Source organism: Raphanus sativus, chromosome 4, assembly GCF_000801105.2.
Source record: "Raphanus sativus cultivar WK10039 chromosome 4, ASM80110v3, whole genome shotgun sequence".
NCBI lineage: Eukaryota > Viridiplantae > Streptophyta > Magnoliopsida > Brassicales > Brassicaceae > Raphanus > Raphanus sativus.
Genome location: NC_079514.1, coordinates 1,914,186 through 1,932,040, shown reverse-complemented (window position 1 = coordinate 1,932,040; position 17,855 = coordinate 1,914,186). Strand labels below are relative to the sequence as shown.

Sequence of the window (17,855 nt, the reverse complement as noted above, 5' to 3'; positions counted from 1 at the left end):
ATTAATGATTGATGACTCATGTTCCATTGTTAGGATGCACAATCAACACTGTTCTGCTACATATCTGCTACAACGATGAAGATATGCTTATAGATTGTGAAGTTAGTAGTCACAAAGCATGTACAATTGGCCACCATAAAAGGTGAAAAAGTAACAAATAATATTTTTAAAAGATCTTTAATGGAAATAAAGCATTTTATAATTGGTGCATATCAGAATATGGTCCCCTGGATAAAAAGATGAAACAAACATTACTGAAGAAAATAGAGACGAATTTAAATATCCAACATTTTCTTTGTGGTGCAAATTATTGAGAAGATGAATCTACTTTTATAATCCTTCATGAATGTTAATTATTTCCCCTTTTGACATTATACTTAAAATTTTGTAAAATATATAAGGAGATTGAAACAAAAGCCAAGTAGTTTTACATGACCCTTCCAAAGGAGTGAGAAGTCAAATCATTCGGTTCAAGTTTGCTTTGGAAGAATCTTGAAGTGTTCATTCACTCATTCCAACCTAGAAAAATGTATGGTCTTTGGGCTCAGCAAAAAGAAGAAGAAGATTGAAACTGAAGCCAAAACGCATAAGAATGTTGTTGATATGTAGCTCGATTTGTCCCATCATCCAGTATTTCTCCACTTTCTTGAAAGACCAGAATTTTAAGTCTTACAAATTCCGCTGAATTGTTACAGCCAAATGAATATGATTCTGATTCTTAATCACTTGTGAAACATTCAACAATATATCTCGGGGGTGAATGCACCGATTACAAAAAGGCCACCAAGTATTTTTATTATTATATGCGTAAGGCACAGATTATAAATTTAATTAGGGAATATATATTTCAAAGATGCATGCATGATGTAATAAGGAAGAGGATCATTTTTTTGGTTGTAAAGGAAGAGGATCATTGATAATATGTGACGAGAAAATAAGGTGATTGGTTACAAAGCATCTCGTTGCTTACCTCATATTGCTCACCCTAATTCGGCATTTTGGCCACCTCTTCTTATTTTCAGTACTCGGTACATAGACTACTTCAAAATGTGACGAGTATACATCTAATTAAGAACATGCAAATTTCTAAAAACTTGTTTCTTATTAGCCTCGAGTTAGCATTGTTGTGCGAAACTGTAAGTGGGCAATGCATGATTGATTATTTATTAGTTAGTACATGTACATGTTAAAAAAAACTTGATTATTTTCTAACATTTTTATACGAAAACTTTATTAAAAACATACATTCGAAACGTGGGGGTCATGAATGTTCTGGCAGTAAAGAAAGACGTGATTGAAAGGGGAAAAAGGTAGAAAAAGTAATAAAATAGGGAAAAGAAAGACAAAGATGTAGTCATTATTAGAGGAGGGTGTTGTATTAAAGTAAGAAAATACAAAAGGAGGGCCAAAATAATGACAAAGAAAATAGACTGACAAAGAAAAGAAATAAATCAAACGTATAGGGACTTGTCATAAATTGTGTAAAATCACCAAATAAATAGCACCTCATTAGGAAACTGTGGATTATCCCTATATTAAGGCTTTTATCTTGACTTGTTGCTCGTTTCTCTTGTTACCACACTATGATCTCATGTTATTGCGTTTTGACATTTTTATATAATAATTTCTATAAATGTGAATCATTAATATATTACTATATTAATTTTCAAATTTAGGTGGAAGAAAGATAGGTGGTAAAATATATCAAATATATATTTTACCACAATATATTAAAGATAGATAGGTGGTAAAATATATTAAATTTAATATAGTGACACAATATATCACTATATTAAATTTCACTATATTAAATTTCAAATTTATATTAAATATATAGCTATATATCACTATATTAAATTTCAAATTTAGGTGGTAAAAGCATTGTTTCCATTAAATGGAAGAAAGATATGAAAAAGACAAAACATTAAAAAAATAAAGGGGGAAGCGAATTTCAGAATTACAAAATCAGTCCTATAGCCTGTCACTGGTAAGTACAATATTACATCAATTATGTTTTCTTCTTTTTCATTTTACAGTAAGTGCAGTTTTGTAACTTTGAACAACAAAAAATGTATATCGAAATCTATAATAGGGCAAATCTCTGAGATATATACACATGAGTAGACTCCAATAGTTTTTAGTGTATTAGTTTTTTTATTTTACATTAAAAACTAGTTATTTCACTCAAAATCTAAAATCCATCTTAAAAATATTATAATAAATAAAATATTTAATATAAAAGGTAAAAATAATAATCAAAAACTCAATTTTAGTTCGAAAAAATAATCAAAAACTAAATTTAATACAAGAAAGTAGTCCTATTGTTTTTTAATTTAAAAAACAGGAAATTAGCAATATAGAAAAGGAGACAACTAGGAAAAGAGAGTGTGGAGTAGACCAGCATCCTCCACCATCCCGGGTCCGACAGTCCGTATCAGCTTCCCCTGATTCTCTGTCTCTCTCTCTCTCCTCCATTTAAACCTCTCAGCTTGTTGTTTCCCTTCTTCTCCTCTCCTGTGGTGAGAGAGAGAGAGACTATTTGAAAAGAAGGGTGAAAGAAAGAAGCACTTCTTTGATAGACCCGAGACTTCTTCTTTTGTTTGCTTTTGCCTTTCTCTTCTTTTCTTATGTGTGTTCTGTGGTCACAAACCCAACTTAAAAAGAAAAGAAGTATTTGCTCTTTCCTTTCTCTTTAGCTAAACCTTCCATGGTGGTAGTGGTAACTAAGAAGACAACGATGTTGAACTTGAATCAACTTCATCTCCTCTACTTGTTCTTCCTCTGTTTCTCAACTCCTACGCTCTCTTCCGAGCCAAGAAACCCTGAAGGTAAAAAAAACGTTACAACACTAAAAGACCGTTTCTTTTTGTTCCTATTTGTTTAAAGATTTTAACTTTTGCTTTTTTTTTTGGTGTAAAAATGGTAACAGTGGATGCGTTAATAAATATAAAAAACTCTCTGCATGATCCTCATGGAGCTTTGAACAACTGGGACGAGTTCTCTGTTGATCCTTGTAGCTGGGCTATGATCACTTGCTCCTCCGACAACCTCGTCACTGGCCTGTGAGTTTAGTTTTTGTGTTCTTCTCTATAGAGTTCACTAACGTCAACAAGTCTCAATCTTTCTCTCTCCAGAGGAGCTCCAAGCCAATCTCTCTCGGGAACTCTATCTGAGTCCATCGGAAACCTCACTAATCTCCAACAAGTGTATGTTTTCGACAACCTCGGATCCTCCACCCTTTTCTGTTTTGTCTTTTTTTTTGTTTGTATCTCTCTCTAACCTCAGCTTCCTATTTTTGTTTGTGAAGGTCATTGCAGAACAACAACATCTCCGGCAAGATCCCACCGGAGCTCAGTTTACTTCCAAAGTTACAAACTTTGGATCTCTCCAACAACAGATTCTCCGGCGAAATCCCCGTTTCAGTAGAGCAGCTAACCAACCTTCAATACCTGTGAGCTTTCTTTCTTTAAATCTCTGTTCACCATCTAATGATTTGATCATCATCAGTTTCATAGTAAACTCATCTTTACCTCGTACGAATTGGTTTTGTTTTTTCTATTCAATTAGGAGATTGAACAACAACTCATTGTCTGGGCCCTTCCCTGCTTCTTTGTCTCAAATCCCTCATCTCACCTTCTTGTAAGAATACATAAAGATTTGTCTTTTCTTCCTCTTCCTGTTACATTTTCTTTTAAAGATTTTGTCTTTTTGTGTTTGAGTTTTGTCTTTTTTTTTGGAATTTAGGGACTTGTCTTACAACAACCTCAGTGGCCCTGTTCCTAAGTTCCCAGCCAGGACTTTCAAGTAATAATACAACACTTGCTTTGTGTGTTTTAAGATTTAAAAATATAATAATCAGGACTAAGTGTTGTTTGATTCTGCTTTGTTGTTGTTGAGTGTAGTGTTGCTGGGAATCCTTTGATATGTAGAAGCAGCCCACCTGAGATTTGTTCTGGATCAATCACTCCAAGTCCTCTTTCTGTTTCTCTAAGCTCCTCATCAGGTAAGAATCCTCCTTCTTGGCATCAGTTGTTATTTGATCCTTTCATTAATCATTTTTTATTTATTTATTTGAATGTGTGTTTGTGTAGGAGGCAGGTCTAATAGATTTGCTATAGCGCTCGGTGTAAGCCTTGGCTTTGTTGTTTTACTAATCCTTGCCCTCGGGTTCCTCTGTTGGTACCGAAAGAAACAAAGAAGGCTACTGATCCTTAACCTAAACGGTTCGTTGAATTGAGGCTTTGTTCTTTATACTACTTTGGTTCATGAAGATTGTTTTAAGTTTTTTCTTTTTAGCAGACAAGCAAGAGGAAGGGCTACAAGGACTGGGGAACCTAAGGAGCTTCACGTTCAGAGAACTCCATGTGTCTACAGATGGTTTCAGTTCCAGAGCATCCTCGGCGCTGGAGGGTTTGGTAATGTCTACAGAGGAAAGCTAGGAGACGGGACTGTTGTTGCGGTGAAACGGTTGAAGGATGTTAATGGAACTACCGGGGATTCACAGTTTCGAACCGAGCTGGAGATGATCAGCTTAGCTGTTCACAGGAATCTGCTTAGGTTGATCGGTTATTGCAAAACATCTAGTGAAAGGCTTCTTGTTTACCCTTACATGCCTAATGGCAGCGTCGCCTTGAAGCTTAAATGTCAGTACAACATCAGCTCTTAAGTCTCGTTTTTCAGCTGACTAAAGCTCTTAAACCAACTTTGTTTTTTTACCTGTTGTAGCTAAACCAGCACTGGACTGGAACATGAGGAAGAGGATTGCTATTGGAGCAGCGAGGGGTTTGTTGTATCTACACGAGCAGTGTGATCCAAAGATCATTCACAGAGATGTCAAAGCTGCTAACATTCTCTTAGACGAGTGCTTTGAAGCCGTTGTTGGTGACTTTGGGCTTGCGAAGCTCCTTAACCACGAGGATTCTCATGTCACTACCGCGGTCCGTGCACGGTTGGACACATTGCGCCTGAGTATCTCTCCACCGGTCAGTCTTCTGAGAAACCGATGTGTTTGGGTTTGGTATACTTTTGCTTGAGCTCATAACCGGATTAAGAGCTCTCGAGTTTGGTAAAACCGCTAGCCAGAAAGGAGCTATGCTTGAATGGGTAAGGGATGAGAACACTCATCAAGAATCACATTTTTCTTGATTACTTATCAAACTGTAACTTTGTGTTTAGGCGAGGAAGTTGCATGAGGAGATGAAAGTAGAGGAGCTGGTGGACAGAGAGTTAGGGACAAACTACGATAAGATTGAGGTCGGAGAGATGTTACAAGTGGCGTTGCTATGCACGCAGTATCTTCCAGCTCACCGTCCTAAAATGTCTGAAGTGGTTTTGATGCTGGAAGGTGATGGCTTAGCAGAGAGATGGGCTGCTTCGCATAACCATTCACATTTCTACCATGCCAACATCTCTTTCAAGACAAACTCATCTCTGTCTACTACCTCAGCCTCAAGGCTTGAAGGACATTGCAATGATCCAACTTATCAAATGTTTGGCTCTTCGACTGCTTTCGATGATGATGATGATCAACAGCCGTTAGATTTGTTAGCCATGGAATTATCCGGTCCAAGATAACACAACACAAACCTATAATGAAGAAGCTCTACAGTTTTTTTTATAATATAGACATGTATATGTTTGGTGAATGATTGCAAAATTTTCTCTAATAGTTTGAGATTATGTTGTTTGTGATGTTGATGTGTATATACACTCTTTTTGGTATGTATTTTCTTCTTGTTGTTTATGGTGGCAAAGCCAGAAACTATATGAGAGTGATGTTGTTTTTGACTCTTCTTTTGATCATGTTGTCTCTCATTTGCATCAATACTTTAGCTTATGTTGTTATCATACTTTAGCTTGTGGTGGTGGTCCTCTTCTAGTAACGCCTTGAAACTTTTGTCTAACTTTGACCATCATGTGTCACTTTCAGTTTCTTATCACAAACCAACAATATCACTGAGTCAACATTTTCACCTCACTCAAACAATAAAAACAGTTAAAAAAGAAGAATAAAGCGACATCGTTTTGGGAGGTAAGGACAAGGACAGTTAAAAGAAGAAGTAACGACATCGTTTTGAAAGGTAAGGACAAGAGGTGGAAGACGAAAACAGAGCTTATATAAAGTAAACGAAAGAGAGAGACTTTTAACGATTTGGCGACATGGCGAATCAGTCGTCTCCATCTTCTATCTACTGTGCATCTTTCAATCAAGATAACAGGTGAGATTGGCATCGAAATTCGATTCCTTTAGTGGATTTTCCAGGAAATTGCTGCCTTTTTCGTTGGTTTCTGGCTTGGTCTTCTCTGAAAACGTAACTCAAAAGCTTCCCTTTTGTTGTTGGTTGGTTGCTCGGTCATTTGTTTGCAGTGGGTTTGCGATAAGTTCGAGAGATTCCTTCAAAATATTCGATTCAACTACAGGCAGACTCTGTTATGAACGAGGCAAGTTTTATCAATCAAAAGACTAAAACTTTATGTTGGCTATGTTCTTTGTATTGAATCTCAGAGCGATTAGGATATTGAAAGTATGATCTGATATTGAAGATAAACATCCTTGTAATGCAGACACTAAGCCCTGTCAAAAATTAGTGTAATTTGAATAGGATCTTGTGATATATGTATTGAAGTTTGATTTGTTTGATGTTTTGGTATATTAGCTGCTGGAGCTTTTGTTATTGTTGAGATGTTGTATAGCTCTGATCTACTTGCACTTGTTGGAGCTGGTGAGCAGGTTTGTGCTTTTTTGAACCTTTTGATCAAGTTGTCTCTCATTTGTATGATTTGGGCAAATTTCATATACAGGCTTCTCTATCTCCAAGGCGACTCTGCTTATTCAATACCACAAGGGGTTCTCCTCTTAAAGAACTGAATTTTTTGACTTCTATACTTGCTGTCCGTATGAACAAGAAACGGTTAGTTTCCAAAAACTTGCTAATTACACATCAAAAGGTTGTTTTGGTTTGTCTTTTAAGTGTGAATCCATGATCTTATCAGGCTTGTTGTTGTGCTGGTGGAGAAAACATTCGTTTACGACTTGAATACGCTTGTTATGCTTGATACTATCGACACCGTGCCAAATCCAAAGGTAGAGCTCATCAGGAAGTGAAGTTTCCTTCTATCAACTTTTGTAGTAGCGGTTTGGTTAGTTGTGAACAAGAGTATCTTTGAGCAGGTCTCTGTGCGTTCTCTCCAAGTCTTGAAGGCTGCTTCTTAGCTGTTCCGGCTAGTACAACCAAAGGAGCTGTTTTGGTGTATAACGTCATTGATTTGCAGTCTCACAGTGAGGTTTACTTGAATTTTTTTTCTGATCAAACTATTTGGGGTTCTTGAGTTGCATACTACTAACAAACTTTGATTGTTGAACTCAATTACAGATTGATGCACATCGTTCTCCATTGGCTGCAATCGCACTCTCTTCAAATGGAATGTATATTGCTACAGCATCTGAGCAAGGAACTCTGATCCGAGTCCATCTTGTTTCTGAATCAACTAAGGTGAATGAATAGTTTCTCTTTGGATACACAATACATCTTGTCCTTAGTTTCTTTCTTGTGTTTGCAGTCATATAGTTTCAGGAGAGGAACATACCCATCAACAATATACTCACTCTCTTTTGGACCATCCACACAGCTACCGGATATATTGATTGCGACGAGTTCTTCAGGCTCCATCCATGCCTCTCTTTAATGTTGGCCATAAACCAAAGGTGAGGATTAAGAACCACCACTCTTTACTTCCCTTACACTGTGTCAGACTCTTCTTCTTCATGTTTTCTTTGTTGCAGAAGCAAAAGGTCTACTAGCTTTCTTGGATCAGTTCTTCCAGACAGCGTGAGTGATGCACTAGACCCAGCGCATCACCACGTGCTTCAAAATGCAGTTCCTTCCGAATTAGAAGGTGAGAATGCTTTTTCTTCTGGACGCTTGCTAAATGACCTATTAGGCTATGTATAACTCAAAAGAGGTTTATTGTCTGTTGCTTTCTTGTGTGTTAACAGTTATGCAGTGGTTAGGAAGATAGAGAAACTTGAAGGAACATCATCTCCATCTCAGTTTACATCTATTAGGTAAAAGATATTTAGGATATCTCCATTTTGAATTCTGCGGTTGTTTTTACCGCAGAAAAAAGGCTTTTGGTCTGATCTTTTCATGTTTCTTCTCATTTTCAGGGCGACTGTATCAGTGATTACATATAGTGGGTATTTCCAGGAGTATACGTTGAGTATCAATAGCAAGAATGAATCGTTATGGACACTGGAACGTGAGTTCAACTCTACCCCGTAATCAGCAGTTGATATTAATATACTAACCCAATACCATAAATACCAAAGTACATGGAAGCTTCTTCTTTGTGTATATAACATCAAAGATTGTTTTGTTTGTTGTCTCATGTCCTTTGGCTATTGTCAAATACTCTGTGTTCTCAAATAGTCACTTGTGTTCAAGGAAAGGAAATACAAAATGGTGTCTCTCGAGTTCCAAGCTCTTTTTCATCATTTCTGTACTGACTCCTTAGCTGCTTACTTACAGTCAAGGAGCTATGAAGAAGTTGTTTCATCTAAACAAATCATCCATGAACTCAAATAGTGTAAAGACAGCTATATGATCTTAGGGAGTTTACTCAGGATAACTAAAAACCTTCAATCTTAACATCAACAACATCCATTAAATTCAAACAGTGTAAAGACAGGCTACATCGGTACAACAAAATGATTTTGCAAAGACAAGAGTGAGTGTTGTTGCCCGTTGATTTGCATTTTGTATGTTTTGAGGACAGATTTTCCCACAGTTAAGTTGTTGCTAAAAGATGATGAAAACACAATTCATCGTGATCTTGTCCTGACGGCTTGCCCTCTAGAAGCTTTTCTCTCCATCTTCTCCCTCTTTTTGCGAGTTTTCTCATCCTCTACACCTCCCTAAAGTTCAGTCACAGAGACAAACCACAGTCCATTGTATTAATAAAGCCCCAAAGTGTTCCCCTTGTTCAAAAAGCACTTTGAGAGTACTCAAAACTAACTGAATTACCTCTGAACCTTGTGACATGAATCCTTTAATAAACCCAGAAGCTTTGTACGCTCCAAATGCAGGAATCTAAAAAAAAAAAGAAGAAGATCACATCATTGCTTTCCAACAGAAGCTGCAAAATCTATAGTTTGTCTAAGTAGTAAGTATTCAGATTTTACAAAAAAAATTCAGATGAGCGTACCACTAGATAGGTGTACCAAAACTTTCCAGAGATGATAGATGCAAGCTGCACAAAGCAAGTGATGTAGAGCACATCGTGCAAGTATCTGCAAGGACCAGAGATCATTAGTTAGGCTTGTAATAACCACCATAAAGATGATCATTACGTAGCAATTTTCGATCAAACAGCATACTTTTCTAAAAAATGGTGGCTGACACACATCACATTTCAAACACTCCTCTTTACACTTACTCCTGACTAAAGAACAGACCAATCAACGGACAAAAGCTATTGGCTTTCGAGAAAGAAACTAATCACAACACTGAGACAAAAAAAGGCAGACACTTTTCTGTAAGAGAACAAAAAACGTACCCACAAATACCACCAGTGCTCATGTCAAACCCACCATCAATAAGCTCACCATCGTCGCTAACACTAGGCTTCGCCATCCCATCGAGAAACTTATAAGGAACACCGTAACCTATCGACGTCACCACAAGACCAATCCAATGCTTCCATGTAAAGCTCGAATGAAAATTAGCATCCTCACTATCACGTACACAACCTGTGTGATGATACCAACACACATATATCGCATAAACCAATCAGATCCCGACATAAAAATCGAAACTTTACGAAGAAACGTATCTAATTACATCGAAAGTTTACAGATTTAAGTTCTCAATTAGGTGAGAAAATCAGGAGAAAGAGGGGGAGTTACGTTGCAAGCGATGATGATACGACGGAGCTTGGCCATGTGCCGAGCGTTCTCATCCTTCCGCTTCTTTGCTCCTTGATTCGCCATTAAACAATCAGCTATACGGACAAGTCAATGCGATCGAAGAAGACGATAGTTGTTTAGCTCTCCGATGAGTTATTATCAAATTTAATGGGCCAAGGCCCAGTATTATATTAAGGCCCGTGTTTGATCCAGAAAAGAAGCACCTTGGGGTTAGGTGAGAAAGAGACATGTTTAGAAACATGTAAGAGCTGACGTGTACACGTGGGAGCATGCGTAATGCAACCAGTCACCGTTAAGGTCCATGGATCATGATTATGATTCATCTAATAACCAAAGGGTTAAAAAGGAAAAACAATGTTTTATCTCTTGTTTTTTTCTAAGGATTTAAGACTGTTCAAAACTATACTATTATTCAAACTCCTGTATAGTATTAAAATACTACAATTTAGAGAATTTATTGGCGGGACCAACTCTTTCAGGATGGGCGTTGAAATTTTCTTTATTTATCAAATTAAGAGAGGGACCAAGAAGGATTCAGGTCAGTATATTCCACGTGGAAGATGCTTAGCGTTTGAATGGGCATTTGCCACTAGCTTAGGCCCCCCGTTATGGCAGACGCAAACGCAACATCGAGAAGCTTCATTTTGAATAAGTGTACACCCAAGATTATAATATTTCCTTGTTTTAATTAAGTAATTTTATTAATAGAAAAAAATCATTTGACTTGTGTAGGTTAAGTTTAGTAAGTTTATTAAAATGGAAAATGATATATCAAGAACATTACTTGAGAATTTCAAAGTCAATCCTGCTAAATAAGTAAATAAATATATAATTTTATATTCTCATGATCTGGAAAACAACTGTGCATATAAGTTTAACATTAACAAATTAATAATTAGCGTTGTATAGTTCCAGTTAATCAATAAAAAAAAGATATACACACGTGTCTCAACCGCTAAAATAAGGAGGTATATCCTAATTTAATCACGTCTCTATCTCACAAGTCTTAACTGTTAATCTCCTTCCTTTTTGACATACAAAGTGTTAATCATCTTCTTCGCTGTTTTGATAATATCTCCGTTTTTCTTGGGTCTCTCTCTCTCTGTCTCAAACACTTATCCAGATATATACCATCCATAACATAATAAAACTCTTCACAACCTTTTCATCTCTCACGTTTTCCTCTTGTATCCAATTCTCGCACGGATCAGATTCTTCTTCATAACTTAATTTCAAAGATTTTTGTTTTCTTCTTGGGGTTTTGTTTTGACTCTGTAACTGAATCCACAAAATTTTCCCTATTTCCCGGAAGCAAGAGTTATAGCTGTTCTTTAGTTCAAGCCAAGGTGAGTCCTATTCCTTCATCAATTATTGCTCTGTTTCTGTAACATCTTTTTTGTTGTTATTGAGCGTTACGTCATCTGTAATGAGGCTTTTTATATTAATATATATAAGAATTAGCTTCCAACTTTTTTTTGTCCTCTCTTTTTGAGTTTGTGGTGGTTCCTACTTTGATTCTTCTTCTTTCATTGGGAACATACAATAAAATAACTTCATTGTTCTTCTTCTGGGTTTCTGTAGGCATAATTCAGTTTGCATTGATCAGAATATGAGACCGATCGTTAGATCATCTTCGTCCCTCAGTAGAGTTAGATGGGCTCTGAGGAATCAAGAACGCAACTCCTCAACTTTCTGCTCCAAAAGCCGCAATATTTTTGATCGGTGTCAATAAAAACGAAGCTCTGGTGAACACAAGCACTTGTAACTCAACTCTGTTTTCGAGGTTGAGTTTCTCCAGAGGTTTATCAGCAGAGGCAGTTGAAGCAGCTGATGCTGTTAGGCTCACTGTCTCATCCTCAGGTTTGCTTCTTTTGTATTTAAATTGGATTAGTTTCTAAGTTTTTGTTTTGTTTTGTTTTGTTTGAGTTTAGTATGATGAATGATCATTGGTAATATGTAAAATAGCAGATGTGAATAGAACAGGACCACTTGTTGAGTATGAGAGAAGAATCAGTGATGGGGAGCTCATGACTGGTGATGTCTGCCAAGTTAGTAAAAATCTTAATCAATGAAATTAAGCCTGGCTCATGTTACTTGCTGCGGCTGAAGTTTTTGTTGAAATGTTGCAGCTTGGTGCATTGAAAGAGCTTCAGAGACTACATGATGAGCTTGTGGAATCAGTAGATACATGTCGTCTAGATCGTTACAACACTTCTGATAAATCATCAAGGTTGATGCTTCTCTTCTTTTGAGTCTTTTATTCCTTTGTTAGGATTGAGAGCTTAATTAAACTGCCTTTTTGTCTGTGGAACAGAAGCCGTTGGTTCTGGTCTAGGATCATGCCACAGTCTTCTGTCTCACCCGTTAAAGGATTGTACCTCTATGGAGGTGTAGGCACAGGAAAAACCATGTTGATGGACTTATTCTTTGATCAACTGTAAGTTCTGTATGTTCACATCCTTTTTTATCTTTCTTGATCTCATTCATGTTCTGTCCTTTGTGTGTCATTAGGCCTTGCACTTGGAAGAAGCAGAGGATACATTTCCATGATTTCATGTTGACTGTTCATAGTCGATTACAAGTACGGATTGTCTCTTGATTTCAATAGAAAGCTTTTAGCCTCTTGAGATACCTGTTTGATTTTGCGTCAACGTGTTTGCAGAAGCACAAGGGTTTATCAGACCCACTTGAAGTTGTTGCACAAGAGATAGCTCATGATGCAATCTTACTATGTCTAGATGAGTTCATGGTATCTTCTTTCTTTTGCATATATATATCATCTTTGGATCAACAACCCATCTTGAGCTTTTTCATTGACAGCTTTCTGTTTATGTTACTACAGGTAACTGATGTTGCAGATGCTCTGATACTTAACCGACTCTTTGGACATCTCTTCAGCAATGGCATAGTAAGTGTGATCCCTGTTTCCTTTACACTGCTACAATACAATCATCTATGCTCATTTGGTTTTAAACTGGCTTTTGTCCATGATTTCCAAAAACTTATATAGATTCTTGTTGCAACATCGAATCGGAATCCTGATAAACTCTATGAAGGAGGACTCCAAAGAGATCTCTTCCTACCTTTCATCGCCTCACTAAAGGTATCGCCATTACTTCCATTAATCAGATTCTAGTCTTCTTCTTTTTTTATCCTCCCTGACTGTCATAGAAACTTCATCTTTGCTTTGCAGGAAAGGAATGTGGTTCATGAGATTGGCTCAGCCGTTGATTACCGGAAACTAACTTCGGTATAACTCCAAAAAACTCCCTAAGGTCACTTGGCTTCAGACCAAACTAGAGTTTAGTAACCAGCATATGCTTGTTGGACTTGTGCAGGCTGAGCAAGGATTCTATTTCATCGGTACAGATCTTTCCACCCTTTTGAAACAGAAGTACCAAGAACTGCTTGGAGGCAATCTTGTTGCTCGTCCACAGGTAGTAGAAGTGGTCATGGGAAGAAAACTACAGGTATAATCAATACAAGCATCTGTGTTCAGTTATGTTGTGTCTGTATAAGTTCATCATCAGACTAGTTCTCTGCTTCATGGAACAGGTTCCACTAGGTGCTAACGGATGCGCATACTTCCCTTTGAAGAGTTATGCGACCGACCTCTTGGAGCTGCTGATTACTTCGGACTGTTCAGTATGTTACTCTCTACTTTGTCTCTTTCATCAGCAGTTCAGCCAACTCTTGTCTCAATTTCTTTGTTTTTGTCCTGATGTTGCAGAGAAGTTTCATACTCTTGCATTGGAAGGAGTACCTGTCTTTGGGCTTCATACCGGACTGACTGCTGCTTATAGATTCGTCACGCTAGTCGATGTATGCAGTTTCCTGTCTCCTTACTTATTTAATACTTGTAAGATAGGCATAACCAACCTTTAATCAAAATGAGTTACAGGTGATGTATGAGAACAGAGCAAGGTTGCTGTGTACAGCTGAAGCAACTCCTCAAGAACTCTTGGAAAAGATTGTAACATCTCCGACGCGAAGTCAATGTCTCCAAGAACATCGTCGAGGTCAAGAAAGAACGATGTTTCCGAGCTCTGCGTGGACAACGAGTTAGGTTTTGCCAAAGATAGAACCATCAGCAGGTAATGTAACCGAAAGATAGTCTAGGACCATCAGTATAACCTAAAAGCTTTCTTGCTCATCAAGTGAATATGTTTATTTCGCGCAGATTAACAGAAATGAACAGCAAAGAGTACTTGGAGCAGCATGCCATAACACATAATCTGCAACACACATAACACACATACAAGTTCCTGTGTTTTTCTTCTTCTTCAAGGGATTCAAGTGTAACTTTGGTTGTATTTTCTGTGTATCATTTGAGAACCATAGAAAAAATATAATACCATCCATTGTTGTAACATTGAATTTTGAATTTATACTAAAATCCAAAAAATATTGCACATCATTTTAGTAACAATGCATCATCAAGACACATAACACATTGCGATACTTAACCAGATTGTTGTTCGGTAATCAAGTGGTGAAAGCAAAACATTAAAGACCCCAGTGATACAATGACTAGTTTTGGAAAGAAAGAGAGTAGGAGCCAGTGTGGGATCTTTAACAGCCTTGAAGTTGTCCACACTCATTCCAAAGTTACCCAAGATCGAGTTTCCCATCTCCTTCAGCTTAGCTAAACACACAAATACATTTATTCAGGGATATGTGACTGCAAAGAACACCATTTGATGCTGACTGATTACAAAAGATAAACAAGGTTTTATGATGAGATACTCCCTCAGAACTTACTTATAGCCTCTTCTTTCATCTTCTCTCGCTTCTCTGCAGCCAGAGGTTCAAGGCGTTCGAATCCCTTTCCTAGCTTGATCATTTGAAGGATCAAGTTCTAAGATCTTCTTTAAGTCTGCATATGAGAGAAGAGAAAAGACTCAGTGTGAACTCTTCCACTAAACCTATAACAACAACCAAAAAGCTAGCTATCCTGTCCAAGTTTCAGAAACTAAGACATATAAGAAGAAAAAAATAGTCACGAGTCACATGAACTCACCTGTGACAGCTTCTTCAAAGTGTTCAAGCTTCTCGTGTGCTTCTGCCCTGCGAACCAATGCCTTAGCGTAAGTAGGATTCAGCTCTAACGCTTTTGTGCATTCCTTGATCGTCTCTTCGTACTTACCCTGAGCAACATTTCAGAGAAATCTTTGAGTACTATTATTGATAACCAAACAAGTGTGTGATGACCACTCGAGCTAAAGGACATACCAGTTTGAGTAAACACACTCCTCTGTTTAAATGGCATATGGCTCTAAGCTCTGTGCAATCCGGAAACTCCTGAACAAGCTCTAACGCAAGCATATACTTAGACAATGCGTCTTCGTAAAGACCATTAACGAACAAACTGTTTCCTTCCACTTTAGCTTCATTAGCTTCCGCCACGGCTTCCTCCTTCCATATAAGAAAAAAAGGAACAAACTTTGAAGCAATCTTTATCTAAAGTTTCAAACTTTATAAACCCATAACTTGAAAAACCCTAAAAGAGATGAATGTAATAAGAACACGTGTCACCTGGTTCGAACCGTTGTCGGTTATTGGTCTCCTTCTCTCACTGGCTCCATCTGAGCTTCCTCGTGGTTCGTTACGGCGTCGTTTTCGCTGTCGTCTTCCTCACCGCTGACTTCACGTTCGCTGGCTGTTTCGAATCCTTCGGAATCATCATCTCCGGCGTCGGCTTGTTTCGTCTCCGTCGCGGCTGCTTGCGGCGAGGATGAAGACGGTAGGTTTTGTTCGTATTTAGTGAGGATCTCTTCTCGTTCGCGATCAACACCATCTTTTCAATGTAGGGTTTATTCGAGAGAGGTAGAAAGGTTTCAACTTTTGCTGATCGTCGAGCAGAATCGAGAGCACGGAAGACGTAAGGTTCAGGGATGTTCCAACGGCGTCGTTTTATTTCACTTGGTTTAAGGCTTTTATTGGGTCTGTGTTAGACAATCTTGGCCCAATTAGTATTTTATAGTGTCTTTCTATTTTTTGACCAAAAGAAGAAAGTATATTTCTACAATTCTATTTTTAGGGGAACTATATAAATTTGATAAAAAGAAAACATGAAAATAACAAGAAAATACTATGATTTATATCAGTGTCACGCCTAATAAAACGTTTTTTACGCCTACCTAATAATGCCAAGAACCTAATCTATGATTTCATTTCACCTTTTTTCTTTATGTGAAAGACCTCGAAGTTTTTTTAGAAAAAGTTTCACCATTTTTGTAATTTTTGATACCTTTTTTCTTTCATAAACAATGATGATTATGTCACAGAATTGTGGTTGTTTATGTAGTAAATAGTAAAATCAGGGTTCGACGATATGGTTGTACACTTGTACATTAGAAAACGTTTGATAAAATTTTAACGGTTTGTGGAATTATCTTGTCATTTGCATTTTAGTCTTTTTCAGATTTTTAGTCTTCGATGTGTTTTAATCAGTGTTTTTGAAACAAACATTTTTTCGCACAAAACAACCAATCTAATCCTAGTTCTATTAGTATTGCACATTTGTAGGGAACGTTGCTGTAAATAAATAAAAAAATTGTAGAAAGCATTGACATTGTGTGCTCCCGGAAATATATAAAAACCTCTACCCATCACTCGTATACTAATATATATATCACATGACAATATGATATTTTATAAATAAATAGTTCACGAGAACACATGCTACCATGAAGTATGAATTGAGAGAAGCTTAATAAACAAACTATAACCCTTTCTTGTATAAGCTCCTCATTTTCAAATTTTAATAATTTTAATATTTGTTTAACAACCAGAGCCAGCTTCCACCAGCTTGCTCAATTTATTGTTCCTCAATCTTTCTTCGTAAACTTCGCTTCCTTGCATTACACTCTCATACCTACATGACAATTTATACACATAAAGTATTAGACTAGGTTGCATCGATTGGATTAAGATCTTCGCATGAAAACAGCAAGTTTATAGAATAGAATATACCTCGGTGGCATAGGTATCAAAGGAGACAAACTCTGGACAAGCTTGAGAGCTTCTTCTTCTGTGTTGACGATTTGGTTGAAGCAGAAATATCGACCACATGCTGAAACATCCTCGAATGCTCTAATATGAACATCCGCTAAGAATTTCGCATCTACATATGCCAACACTCCATTCTCATACATTTGTGCAGCTCCTGTTACCAACACCAAACCATCAAATTCAAACACCGAGTCCATATAATTTATTTAGACGTGCAAGTTGTGTAATAGAAAAGTTTGAAACAAAAATATAGGGAGAGATTTTCCTTATGGAAATCACAATTTCAACCGAAAACAATATATATCTCATTTAGGACCTCTTTCTCAAAACATTTTTACGCTTCTCAACAACAGTGACCTTCCTGCATGCTTTCTAAATCAACCTGTGGTATTCTTTTGAGTTTTAGTAATGTTTTGGTATTTTTAGTAAAGAGAACATATAAAACAATATTGTCGTATATTCTTTAAATGTATGTATACTAGTTGTAATGCAATAACAAAGTGGTGCCCGCACGGAGTTCTGATTTTAAAGGCATTGGCTGATATTCTTTAAATGTATGTATACTAGTTGTGGTCCTTGTGGAGCACTTTTTCTTACAAGTTGGAGACAATCTCTATATATTTCGGTTGTTTAATTCTAAATAGTTTGACCGAGTTATAAATGTACATTAATAAACATCTAGAAGTATATTGAGTGTATCTATATGATTATGTAGTATGTACCTTTGAGGTAGGACATGGTGGGCCTAGGTTATGTTGTGCAACCGACGGTCCGACGATAAGACCAGGATTGATAGAAACCATGTTGAGCCTACGGTCCATGGCTAGTGCCCAAGCTGCTTTCTCGGACAACATCTTTGCCAATGCGTGCCACAGCTGCATCCAACATACAAGATGTATGCACGTGAGTTTGAGCT

The 17,855-nt window shown here is 37.2% G+C and overlaps 1 protein-coding gene, 1 long non-coding RNA gene and 5 pseudogenes across 2 annotated transcripts; 4 read left to right on the top strand and 3 right to left on the bottom strand.

The window, feature by feature from the left end:
• Window positions 1-2,486: 2,486 nt before the first annotated feature.
• Window positions 2,487-5,790, top strand: LOC130511654 (probable LRR receptor-like serine/threonine-protein kinase At4g30520; annotated as a pseudogene).
• Window positions 5,791-6,095: 305 nt separating this feature from the next.
• On the top strand, window positions 6,096-8,484 carry LOC130511657 (autophagy-related protein 18b-like; annotated as a pseudogene).
• A 117-nt stretch (window positions 8,485-8,601) lies between these two features.
• On the bottom strand, window positions 8,602-10,003 carry LOC130511656 (uncharacterized). The gene is given in 6 exon segments (XM_057008981.1): window positions 8,602-8,914; window positions 9,024-9,089; window positions 9,205-9,289; window positions 9,556-9,718; window positions 9,721-9,748; window positions 9,905-10,003. Coding segments are annotated over 6 exon segments (519 nt in total). The 5' UTR covers window positions 9,989-10,003; the 3' UTR covers window positions 8,602-8,821.
• Window positions 10,004-11,232: 1,229 nt separating this feature from the next.
• LOC130511655 (uncharacterized) lies at window positions 11,233-13,662 on the top strand (annotated as a pseudogene).
• An 82-nt stretch (window positions 13,663-13,744) lies between these two features.
• LOC130511658 (uncharacterized) lies at window positions 13,745-14,342 on the top strand. The gene is made up of 2 exons (XR_008945141.1): window positions 13,745-14,019; window positions 14,106-14,342. It is a non-coding gene; the product is annotated as an uncharacterized LOC130511658 (long non-coding RNA).
• Window positions 14,343-14,440: 98 nt separating this feature from the next.
• Window positions 14,441-16,537, bottom strand: LOC130512012 (uncharacterized; annotated as a pseudogene).
• LOC130512010 (cinnamoyl-CoA reductase 1-like) overlaps window positions 16,530-17,855 on the bottom strand; it is a 3,020-nt pseudogene continuing 1,694 nt past the window's right edge.